Source organism: Paramisgurnus dabryanus, chromosome 4 (genome assembly GCF_030506205.2).
Source record: "Paramisgurnus dabryanus chromosome 4, PD_genome_1.1, whole genome shotgun sequence".
In the NCBI taxonomy this organism is placed as follows: Eukaryota; Metazoa; Chordata; class Actinopteri; order Cypriniformes; family Cobitidae; genus Paramisgurnus; species Paramisgurnus dabryanus.
The window spans coordinates 17,351,481-17,362,926 of NC_133340.1; the positions used below are offsets into that span (position 1 = coordinate 17,351,481).

At 40.9% G+C, this 11,446-nt stretch overlaps 1 protein-coding gene across 3 annotated transcripts in view; it reads left to right on the forward strand.

The window, feature by feature from the left end:
* The window catches only part of mslnb (mesothelin b), a 64,394-nt gene extending 53,054 nt beyond the window's left edge, over positions 1-11,340 (forward strand). For 2 of the 3 annotated variants that reach the window (XM_073814460.1, XM_073814462.1), the window contains 30 exons: positions 53-261; positions 334-437; positions 566-678; positions 765-920; positions 1,073-1,281; positions 1,364-1,449; positions 1,538-1,665; positions 1,952-2,077; positions 2,215-2,408; positions 2,677-2,765; positions 2,840-2,970; positions 3,081-3,205; positions 3,352-3,469; positions 4,078-4,293; positions 4,558-4,728; positions 4,802-4,945; positions 5,030-5,079; positions 5,179-5,308; positions 5,451-5,533; positions 5,689-5,818; positions 6,466-6,656; positions 6,806-6,896; positions 7,012-7,135; positions 7,487-7,677; positions 7,769-7,924; positions 8,646-8,779; positions 8,865-9,013; positions 9,109-9,203; positions 10,173-10,410; positions 10,949-11,340. In XM_073814460.1, the coding sequence (XP_073670561.1) occupies positions 53-261; positions 334-437; positions 566-678; positions 765-920; positions 1,073-1,281; positions 1,364-1,449; positions 1,538-1,665; positions 1,952-2,077; positions 2,215-2,408; positions 2,677-2,765; positions 2,840-2,970; positions 3,081-3,205; positions 3,352-3,469; positions 4,078-4,293; positions 4,558-4,728; positions 4,802-4,945; positions 5,030-5,079; positions 5,179-5,308; positions 5,451-5,533; positions 5,689-5,818; positions 6,466-6,656; positions 6,806-6,896; positions 7,012-7,135; positions 7,487-7,677; positions 7,769-7,924; positions 8,646-8,779; positions 8,865-9,013; positions 9,109-9,203; positions 10,173-10,410; positions 10,949-11,025 (4,158 nt within the window). In that variant the 3' untranslated portion in view covers positions 11,026-11,340. Of the gene's footprint in view, positions 1-52; positions 262-333; positions 438-565; positions 679-764; positions 921-1,072; positions 1,282-1,363; positions 1,450-1,537; positions 1,666-1,951; positions 2,078-2,214; positions 2,409-2,676; positions 2,766-2,839; positions 2,971-3,080; positions 3,206-3,351; positions 3,470-4,077; positions 4,294-4,557; positions 4,729-4,801; positions 4,946-5,029; positions 5,080-5,178; positions 5,309-5,450; positions 5,534-5,688; positions 5,819-6,465; positions 6,657-6,805; positions 6,897-7,011; positions 7,139-7,486; positions 7,678-7,768; positions 7,925-8,645; positions 8,780-8,864; positions 9,014-9,108; positions 9,204-10,172; positions 10,411-10,948 lie in introns of all 3 variants that reach the window. The other variant, XM_073814461.1, reaches the window with a different exon arrangement.
* The last annotated feature ends 106 nt before the right edge of the window (positions 11,341-11,446 follow it).

Consider the following 11,446-nt stretch of genomic DNA (forward strand, 5'->3'; position numbering starts at 1 on the left):
ATGAGTAAAGATGAAATCTCTCTCTCTCTCTCTCTCTCTTTCTCTCTCTCAGATGTTGAATAAGTCCCGCCTCTCAGTGTCATTCTTGAATATGATTGGTGAGGTGACTCTGAGCACCTTCGGCTCTTCCAGTTTTCAAGACGATTTGTTTGTCCAGCGCTGGTTTAACAGCAGACTCCGCCCATTTTTACCTCACTCATCTGAAGCGTTTCTGTCCTGTCTCTCCACCAAAAACTTCAGCTGTGACACCTTCAGGACTGTGTAAGTTTGATACACACGTGTGTTGTGTGTTTATGAGAGTTCAGCTCTGAGGTTTTGTCTTGTGTGTTACAGTGTGAACAGCTTCAGTCAGAGTTATGACCTCATGTCCAAAAATACACAAGCCAATGTTTATGTGGACTTCATCAAAATCTTCCTCTCACTCAACTCCACTAAAGGTCAGCACACACACGCACACACATACAGACACACACACACACACATGAGTGTTAGAGTCTCATAAGCAGAACATAACACAATGTGTTTGTTATCTACACACTTGTGAGATGTGTTGTCTTGTGTTTAGGTTGTGTGGATGGAACTGAAAGCAGCTCTGATTGGCTGATGATGAACTTTGGAGCTTTTAATGTTTTCACAACAATCAATGACCTACAGACAATCAATCCTTCATTCAATGTGGTATGAACACACATACACACAGAGAGAGACATTAACACACCAAAGTGTTTTCAGATGTGTGTTTAAATGAATGTTTGTGTGTATAGTGGGACACACTGAGTCTGTTGAGTATCAGACAGTTAGTGGAGGTGTCCATTACTCCCGGTCTCCTGTCCACCAGCGCTGAAGCTAACCAACTGCTGTCAATCATACCAGACAATCAACTCACAACATACTACACATCACTGTCTACAGCACTACAGGTGACACAAACACACACGCACATGCACACATGCATTTTCTGGCCAATCACAGGTGATTGTGCTTCTCCTTTCGATTGGCTGGTTGTGTCTGCTGTGATATCTGTATGTTTTGATTGATCGTGTGTGTGTGTGTGTGTGTGTGTGTGTGTCAGGTTGAGGGTGTGTCTCTGTCTCCTCCAGTGCAGGAAGTGTTTCTCCAGCAGGTGTTTGACAGAGCAAATCTCACAACAGTATCAGATGCTGAGCTGCAGGTCTGGATCCTGGACATTCTGCCTCCATTCATAACAAACATCACAGCCCAACACGTCACAGCGTACTTCAGTGTCCTTCAGGGACGACCCTGCAACATCAGCCAGCAGGGGTAAGACACACAACTTCACACAGACACACACACAGGCACTTTATTATCATAATTCATGTTGTGTGTTATTATTGTTTTCAAGGGTGCAGCTCTTGAGCTCATCCATCTCCACCTTCCAATCTGCAACACAAGATCAGATCTACCAACAGATCCTCAACTCTCTCCAAGGTATCCAGACTCTCATCTTAACAAGATCACATTTGATGAGCACATTTGGTCTCTGATCAGTAAATGAAAGTTTTCTCTTCCTTCACAGGTTCCACCCCGCTGCGTTGTTATGGTAACCAGAGTTTCTTCTCTTTCCTGCAATCATCCTTCATGAGTTTCCAGTTCCCGAATCTGAGCACGTTCCTGTCACTGATGCCGCCCGGCCGCGTGCCCGAGGTCAGAAACAGATTGTGTTTGTCAATTCTAACCTAAAATATAAATGTGCACCCTGAGCTGAGGCGTCACTTGAGAGGAACAGTTTTCTTTAATGAAGTGATGATGGTGAACTCATCAGTGTGGTTCAGTGTCATTTAGTTTAGATGCTGATCTTTACAGTCAGTGAATGTGTCTGATGATGCTCATGTGATCTTATTATACAACACAACAACAGCTTTCATCCCCTGTGCTCTTGTAAGGCCCAGAGTCTGTTGGTTTATTTTGTGCTTGTGTGTCGTCTGTACAGCTGATGGATTCAATCTCACCAGCGGAGATCAACACGTTACTCAGTCGTCCTGGCGCCGTGGATGACCTTACCAAAGTCTGCCAGCTTCTCTCCAGCTACCCGAAAACTCCACAGTACTTAGAGACGGTAGAGAGAGTCTTTATCTCATTTGAATATTCTGTGATGATCACTGTGACATGAATGATATACAGAAGAGCTCATTCCTGGAAAAGCACAGATTGTACGGCCCGTATACTCAGAAGCCTTGACTTTGTGTTGTGCAGGAGCCCGTGTTGTCCGTGGTTTTGGGCAGACAGATGTTGTCCTGCGTCTGGTCTCAGGTCCTGAGGATTGTGAACCGGTCTGAAGTGGATCAGTGGTTCGATCATCGACTCGTTCAGTATCTGCCTTTCCTCACCTCACAGCTCATCGCTCCAAATGTCATGCGAGACTCCTCCTGCGTCTCTTTCAGCAAGTTGTGAGTATTTAAGTAGTAGAGTTGGGAAGCAACTAACTAGGTACTAACTGAAAAACATTGTGAGAGTAACTCACCCTGACTATAAAACCAGCGTCACTTTCTCAATGGATGTTTTTCACAGCATCACTTCATTTCATAGGACAAAATACATGCTTTAGTTCATTTGTTTGGGTAAGTTAGTAGGGGCTAGTGGTTAGTATTAGTTTGAGATGTGTAGTTAAAAATACTGCAGTTGATCAAACATACTCGGTTGTGTTTTTCTCCTCAGTGTTTCTGTGATGGGTAAATATAACTACAGTGCTGTGGACTTTTCTCCGAGAGACATCTACAGCACTATTGAAGTCTACCTGAACACAAGTGAGTTGTTTTTCAGTAGTGATGAGAATTTCATGATCTTCAGCTCTGATCTTCAGCTCTGTTTGTCTCCTCAGCTTCAACTCCTAAATGTTATAACGCATCTCAACCCGATCTCAACTCCACCGCCTGGTTCGCCAACTACATCGGCACATTCATGAGCTTCATCACTTTGGATGACCTGACGCTCCTCTTCGGTTCCTCACAGGTGTGTGGGCGTCGTCATCCTCATCCATAAACAGGATGGCTGTTGTAGATCTCGTATCTGATGTCATATTAATGTCGCTTCTGTTTCTCTCTCATTCTTGTGATTTTCAGCTTCAGCCTTTCACGGTGAACCTGGAGAACCTGCAGCTCTTGAATAGCGTGAACATTCCTGATAACGTCACTGAGTTTTACGTCACTCTGCTCTTCCAGGAGAACCCGAACTTCAACGCCTTCAAGTGAGTAACGGCAACATCGCAGCTCGCTCGGGTCTGAACCCGACCGTGTCGCTTCACCATCACTCAAATTCACAGACACTCGGACAGGTTTTCTTTGTAATGAAAGCTCTTGTGTGGTAATGTGTCAATGCTTTGTGTGTTTGTAGTCTTCCTGCAAAGTTTCGCTGTCTGGCTCCCGTGAGCTCTTTCCGTCATTTGACTATGGAGCAGTTAGACATCGTCTCTCCCAGCATCCATCAGAACTGCAAGAACATCCAACCTGACGTATGTGCGGCTGTCTCATAAATGTAGTAAATAATGTTAAGGTTAGCTCAACATGATCTCACAAATTTTATAGTCAAGGAATATTTTGCTCATTTATCCGGGTCATTGTAACGGATCTCCGCATTTTTCCATGTCCGTACTACGGACTTTCTTTTCCGTGTCAGATTCAGGTATTGATTTCTCAATAGTTTGTCCTATTTTTACACCATTGTCGCTTGGGTTTGGGGTTAGATTTGAGGTTTAGGTTAGGATGTCACTAAATTCTTCTGATTTTTAAACAATTGTCGCCTTGCGTTAGGGTTAGAGTTTGGTTTATGTTAGGATGTCATTTTATGTAAGAGAAAGTCGTTCTAACCCCAAACCCAAGCGACAATGGTAAGAAAGTAGGAAAAGCAATTGAGTAACCAATACGTGAAACTGAAAGGGAAAAGAAAGTCTGTGGTATGGACATGGAACAATTCGGAGATCCGTGACAATGACACCAATAATTGAACAAAATATTCCATGACTAATGCATGAAAATTTGTGACATTAGGTTGGGTTAACTATTTGGGTGTGTACGTGAGTGCAGCGTTGTTGATTTTGTGGGTCTGTGTGCGTATGTGCAGGTGTCAGCTGCTCTGGCCAGTAACGCACAAGTCCTGACGCTGGACAGCATCCAGGCTCTGGGTCAGTCGTGTACGGGTCTAAGCCTGGCTCAGCTCAGCAGCGCTGGACCACAGGTTCTGCTCAGCGCTCTGTCTGTCTTCAGCACTGTGATTGGCTGGAACCAAGACCAGGCCATGACCATCATCCAAATCCTGCTGTCGTCTAATCTTTACCAGGTACAAACCATCAGACTGGAATATAACCTCAGTATCTCAGATCATAACACATTACAATGAGCTCATAACATGTTGACATATATCAGGCACTGTTACAATTAACATTCATATATTAACCAGAAACATCTGCAGGCTGTTGACTAATATACCAATATACCAGAGTCAAGTAAAGAGTCTTCTTCTCTTCTTCTTTATAATGGTACATCTGTCTTTTAAAAGTGTTGCTCTTTCTCTCTCTCTCTCTCTCTCTCTCTCTCTCTCTAGATTAACAGTGCGTCCAGTCTTCAAGGTCTTGGTTCACTCATCATTGGTGTTTCATCATCTTCTATTAACCTCATGTCCAGCAGTGAGGTGCTCACGTCTGTCCAATCAGCTTCATTTGTGACCAACGCCATCACCTCACCCGTTATCGTTCAACAGACTATTGTCAATCAGGTAACACGCACACACATGAACACAAACACATATGTTTTGTCTCCGGTTGGTCTCATGACATCTCTTTCTGTAGATTATTGCTGTGAATACATCACCTGATGTCATAGTCGCTAACGTTCCTGACCTCATGGCAACAGAGATCCCGCGGATCTTCCTGATTGATCTGTCGCCTGCTGTGGCACAAACGATCAATCATAAGAAATGGAAACAAGAACAGGTACGTCTGGCTTCTACATCACTTCCTGTTTGCGGTCCTGATGAAGTAAAGGCATTATTTATTCTTTAATGTTCTTTCTTTTAGGCCATTTTGCTCTTTGAGACCGTTGCCATGAAGATCAGTGATCCAGACAGGTGAGTGTGATATTATCAGTCCAATTTAGTTCATCTGTAACCCGTTTCTAATGTCTCATGTATATTTATTTATGTGTGTGTGTGTGTGTGTGTGTGTAGCATCTCTTTTCAAGTGCTTCAGGGTTTCACATGTACACGAGTTCAGAGCTTTACCACACTTCAGATCAATAATCTGATCCATGGGTGCCGGCGACGCGGCAATGAGACGGTCGTCCTGCAGGAGTCACAGGTGATGACATTTCATTTACATCCATGCATTTGGCAGACGCTTTTATCCAAAGCCATTAAACATTTCTCACAATTTTGTTATAAGATGTTATGAAGATCATTTGAAGCGTGTGTTGTCATGAATGTGTTGTTCTGTCTTTCAGCTGACATGCATGTATTACTACATTAAGAGCGCTGATCCCAGTGCATTCTCTCAGTATCCGGCGGAGACGCTCCTCTATTACGAGTATGTTCACAAACACAACACAAGATAATAATACAGTGCTGAAGATCATGAATGAATGTGATGTTAGAGAGAGTATTTCAGGTTCAGATGATGAGATTGATCGTAAAATCTTTGACTGTGGATGATCATCAGACGTGTGTTGTGTTGTGTTTCAGTTACTCTCTCGTTCAAACATCTCTCTGCTCATCGTATTTCTCTGCGCTGGGTAAAGCCGACTTCTCAGTGTTGTCCAGCACGCTCTCCTTTAAAAAGCAAACGCTATTCAGTAACGCCAAGGGCTGTCTGGTGAGTCTACAAGTGCACACACACACACACACACATACACATATTTTTATTACTTTATTAGCATGATTGTGTCACTATTATCTATTATTACTGACGTTTATTGTATCCTTATTACTGTAAAATGTGGGAAACAGTAAGAGTTATATTTATTAAAACTAAAGTAATGAAAAATGGAAATTTATGAAAATTATTTCGTAACAAAATGTGATAGAAATAAAACTTTTATTTCAGCTGGACTTTTTTAAAGAGATACTCTGGTGAAAAATGAAAATGACCCTATGATTTATCCACCTTCAAGCCATTCTTAATGTACATGATTATCTTATTTCAGACAAACACAATCAGAGTTATATGAGAAAATGTCCTCGCTCTTTTTTACATCTGTAAAGGATAAATGCACTTTTTGGGCTTTAAAGTCAGAAGTTGTTCCCTGGTCCCTGTTTATTACCTTTATAAAGCTTGGAAGGCAAATACATTTTTAAAATAACTCAGATTGTGTTTGTCTGATAAAAGATAACCATGTCCAGTTTTATGTATCCATACCGCTCAAGCTTTGAGATCAAATACTTGCTGGAACATACTGGAAAACCAATGAGAATGACTGGCAGTGTTACCCAAGATAATATTTTCTTGTGTTTGTTTCTCAGGGAATATCTGGGTTTTATATCAGTCGCGTGCAGCTGGATGTTCTGGGAAATATGTGTTGTATCTTGAGCGCTGACTACATTGTGAACTCCGACCCATACGTGCTGGAAAAACTCAAAGATTGTCCAGATTTATCAGACGAGCAGACCTCTGCTATAGAGACACTTCTACTGACCGGAAAGACATCTTATGGGTACACAAGCACACACACGCAGCAAAGAAATGTTTACATGTGTGAATGTTGTCAAAAGGACGTTTTGCTCACTTTTGGGTAAAAAAAAAGATAGATAAGGAGGTATCCAAACACAGCAGGTAGACTAATGTGAGACATTTCTTTCTCAGACCTTCAGATACGTGGAACAGAACGACTCTGGACAATCTGGGATCTCTGTCTCTCTATTTCACCTCCAACATATGGGGCAAATTTACACAGGTACGACTAAAGCAGATTGAGTTTGTGTGCTGACCCAGAGTCAGCTCTCTGTGTTTTATTGATATGTTTATGTCATATGTGTGTGTGTGTGTGTGTGTGTGTGTGTGTGTTTCAGCCAATCAAACAGCAGTTTCAGAAGACATTTATACGTGGGTTAAGGAAGAAAGACAAAGATTTAGAGAAGAAGTTAATAAAGATGATGAAAGAGTCGAGCAAAAGCTCAAGAGCCAAGAGAGCCACTGGTAAGAATGACATCATTTTAAATCATCACATTTTCACTGTGACATCACCACAACATGTGCATAGACCTGTATCATCACCATCATAACATCTCCAATGCACTGCTATAACAGCACTATGACGATAGCATACATCTAATATCATCCATAACATTAACCAGACATTAACTGTTATCAGTGACCAGATTAGATCAGTTAATCACCACAGAGTCATTTACAAACCTGAGCTTAATATCAAATATAAAATTAATATTTTTACAAACTACTGATTCATTTACCAAACTCATGAACGACAATGTGCAGTATTTGTGTAGGTATTTATTCCTCATGTAGTTGTTTTGTCGGCTTCCGCTGTCACAGATTGTACAGTAGGACAAATAACGCAGGTGGAGGTTTACAGCAACTTGTTTCCATTTGACTACGACGTGACTCAGTTCAACGTCTGTTTGAGTGTTCAAACGGTGAAGTACAACCTGGAAGCCATCACAGATAAAGTTTATGACCCTCAGTATCAGCGAATAGTCCTGGACAAACTCAACCAGGTAACCAAAACACAGGCAAAGGTGCCTAACTTTAGTCTTAATGATATGAAGATGTTGGAGCAGAGATTAAATGCGTTCTCGTGTCTCGCAGGCGTATCCTGGTGGACTCTCTGATGAGGTGCTGCAGGTTTTAGGCCCCACCTCCCGCGTGGCCACAGCCAGTGACATCACAAGTTGGAACGTGACGAAGGTCGACACGCTTGCGTCTCTGATGAACTCACGCAATGGAGACTGGGAGCCAGTGTTGGTAATGCTCTGATTTCATGACTTTATTGAAGAGAAGCACAAAAGTGATTAAATATAAAGAAGCAAATCATCTAGTACGCTCTAAGATGTGTCATGAAGTCTATGTTTGCAACTTAAGGCTATTTTTTGTTTGAAGCTGCATGTAGCTATTAAAGGGGACATCTCACAAGATAGTTTTAAGAGGTAAAATAAGTCTTTAGTGGCCTCAGAGAACATATGTGAAGTTTTACCTCAAAATACTCCACAGATCATTTATTATAATTTGAGCAAAGATGTGCTGTTTTAGTGTGTGTCCTTTAAATTGCAAATGAGCTGTTAATGCAAACATTGATCACCATAATGGTGGTTTGTTGAAATTAAAACTTCAATTATTTTTTCTCTCTTTCTTTTTCTCTGCACTACATGGCAGTGCTGTGGTTGGATAGTGCAGATAAAGGGGCGGTATTATTATAATAAGATCCCCTTCTGGCATCACAAGGGGAGCCAAATTTCAATGAGCTATTTTTTACATGCTTGCAGAGAATGGTTTACCAGAACTAAGATACTGTGATACTAAGATATTTTTTCACATTTTCTAGGTTGATAGAAGCACTGGGGAACAAATTATAGCACTCAAACATGGATGTCCCCTTTAAAGTTTAAAACTCTTGTTCAAGTTTGAAGATGTTTATGTTATTATTAATTATTCTGATATACAGTGAGATGTGAATCTTGTCTCTCAGGCGGCTCTGATCGTCAGTAAATATCTGAGTGTGAAAGGAAACAGCCTTGGCATCGCTGAACTCAACTCGCTGGGATCAAACGTTTGTGCCCTCGACACAAATGTCCTGAACAGCATCGCAACAGTCAGTGTGGAGTGAGTACAACAACACAACACAACACAACACAACACATACAAACTGTCTCACATATATAACTGTGTGTGTGTGTTTCTGTTTCAGACGGGCGACCGCTCTTGCGCTGACCAACTGCACTTTAGAGAAGAAGAAAATAATGTTCAGCATCGCTCAGACTGCATTCAGTCCAACAAACAGACGCGGTGCAGACAGAATCAGCCTTACAACATACCAACTCATGCAATCTTACCTCGGTATAACTACACACACAAACACACAGGAAATAAACACACAGCATACACACAAACTGTCTGTCTCATCTCATCTGTCTGTCTCTCTGTGTATACAGGTGGTGCTAACACTGCATTTGTTTATAAACTGGTCAATTCTGACGTCAATATGGATGTGCCGACCTTTATGGGTCTGGATCAGAGCGTCATCAATGTGAGTCCTCTCTCATGACCACAACAACATCTCAAACATTAAAGTAAAAGCAAAGCATTTTTGTGAAGGAGTCAGTAGCAAATTTCAATTGATTCATTTTAAAAACCTAATGCCTTTACATAAACATATCGATCAAATAACATCACAAGAAACACTGAACACAAAAACAAGCACATTTTCATTTTACTACTCATATTTGTTTCTTGTAAGCTCCATGTAAAATTAGTCAAATGTAAATGTTATTGATGTTAGTATCTGGCACAGGCTCGAGTGATGTCAACTCATCTATCACTTATATTATTCCCAACCACTTCACTTAATCTGAGACCACGTAACAGAAGCAGTGTAGGGAAGCCCACATGTCTGATATTACTTCCAATACATTACACAATAATCTGCTGATGATAAATGCGCATCCCAGCTTCTCCCAAACACTAAAGTCAATCACTGACGTCACTTTGAATCTGCTGCAAAGTACAAACATGGTTTTTATTATGACCAAACTATGACATGACAAGCACAGATGTGTTGCATTGAGGCCATCCCGACATAAACTCAAACACAACGACACCAGGTCAGGACTTGTGAGTATTCCCAACTCCCTTCAACAACTCTCACCCTAAGCAAAGTCCAATACCCACCTAAAAGATTGATTCCAGCACGCTCCCCTATTTGTTGTCCTTTTGTCCCACCACCATCTGCAAGAAGACGACCCCGTGTTGTTTCTTCAGGAATCCACACTGGACCTCATGGGTCAAAGCTCGGCCACCTGTGCTTTGTCCCATGAGGTTTTCTGTGCTTTTCACTGCTTCTATTTATGTAAAGCTGCTTTGAAACAATTGACTTTTGTGAAAAGCGCTATATAAATAAAATTGAATTGAAAAAAATTGAATTGAACCTGATGCTTGACTACAATCTACAGGAGAATATTTCTATTATAATAAATCATCAATCATTTGTGTTGTGTAGGTGCTGAATGTGACTGATGTGAAGAATTTGTTGGGGGTGAATGTCGGAGATCTGAAGACGTATGAAAGCGCCTCACAGATACAGGAGTGGATTAGACTGCAGCTGCAGTCGGATCTCGACACGCTCAAGATCGGACTCAAGGGCGGCAGGAACGCCACGGTAACCACGGCCAAACCTTCTGTCAGCATCAGCACCACTAAAGGCAAAGTCACAGGAGCGAACACTGTAGCCACTACAGGTACAACACAACACAACACAACACAACACACACACACATAATTATTAATGCAAAAAGGTTTTGAAATATGATAACTCCAATTTCCGCGAGCTTACTAACGATATATAGTTTGTCAAGATTAGTCTAGATTTAAAACAATGATTACTTGGTCTAAATATGTAAAGCTTATGTTTGTAGTCACTGTGGTATAAGCGGAATAATTGACTAATTGATACTTTGAATTATTTGATGACGCCGTGCCGCATTACCACCTTGCGTGTGCATTATTTTAGAATAACTCAACGGCTCGTCATCAATTATTCCTTACATGTGCGTCATGTGTACTAAACATCTATAGCGTGTGTTTTGATCTTGTTATTGTGTATACATTTCCAAACCAGTTTAAATAGAATCAGATTATATACAACACACAACAGCTGGCTTTCACTGTACCACTCTTACTTTTAAATTAGTTCATCATGTTTGAAATGTAAGTGTTTTTTATCTGGTTATATGAATTAGAAGAGTAAAAGATAACAATGATAATTTCTTTCTCCAGGTGCTGGTTTCAGAGTTTGGCCACCTGTCTGTCTGCAGCTGCTCCTATTGGCAGTCACCATGATGCTGCTGCACTGATGTCATCGTTATACCTCTGTATTACCTCTCGCTTTCTCTCTGTCTCTCACATATTTAAGAGTTTCTGCACTTTAATGTATAATAATGTCTTTTATTACTTTGGTTAAGGAAAATATTGAAGCCCGGAGACCTCACGAGAGAGAGATAAAGGCTTTTTGAGTTTCCTTAATGCTTAATTTTAGTTAATCTTCCTACACCGTACACTAGGGAGATCATAACAGAAGGAATGAAATAAACAATTCATGACATCATCAGGGATCAATGACCTACATCTGTGTACAAATCAAGTCTTTTAATAAATCATATTCAAATACATCTGGCTTCTTAACTTGTTTTTGGTTGCTGGTATTTTGTTTAAAGAGTGAAGATGATTATGTGAAATATTTATATGTATAAAAATAGAAGAAAATCATTTAACACT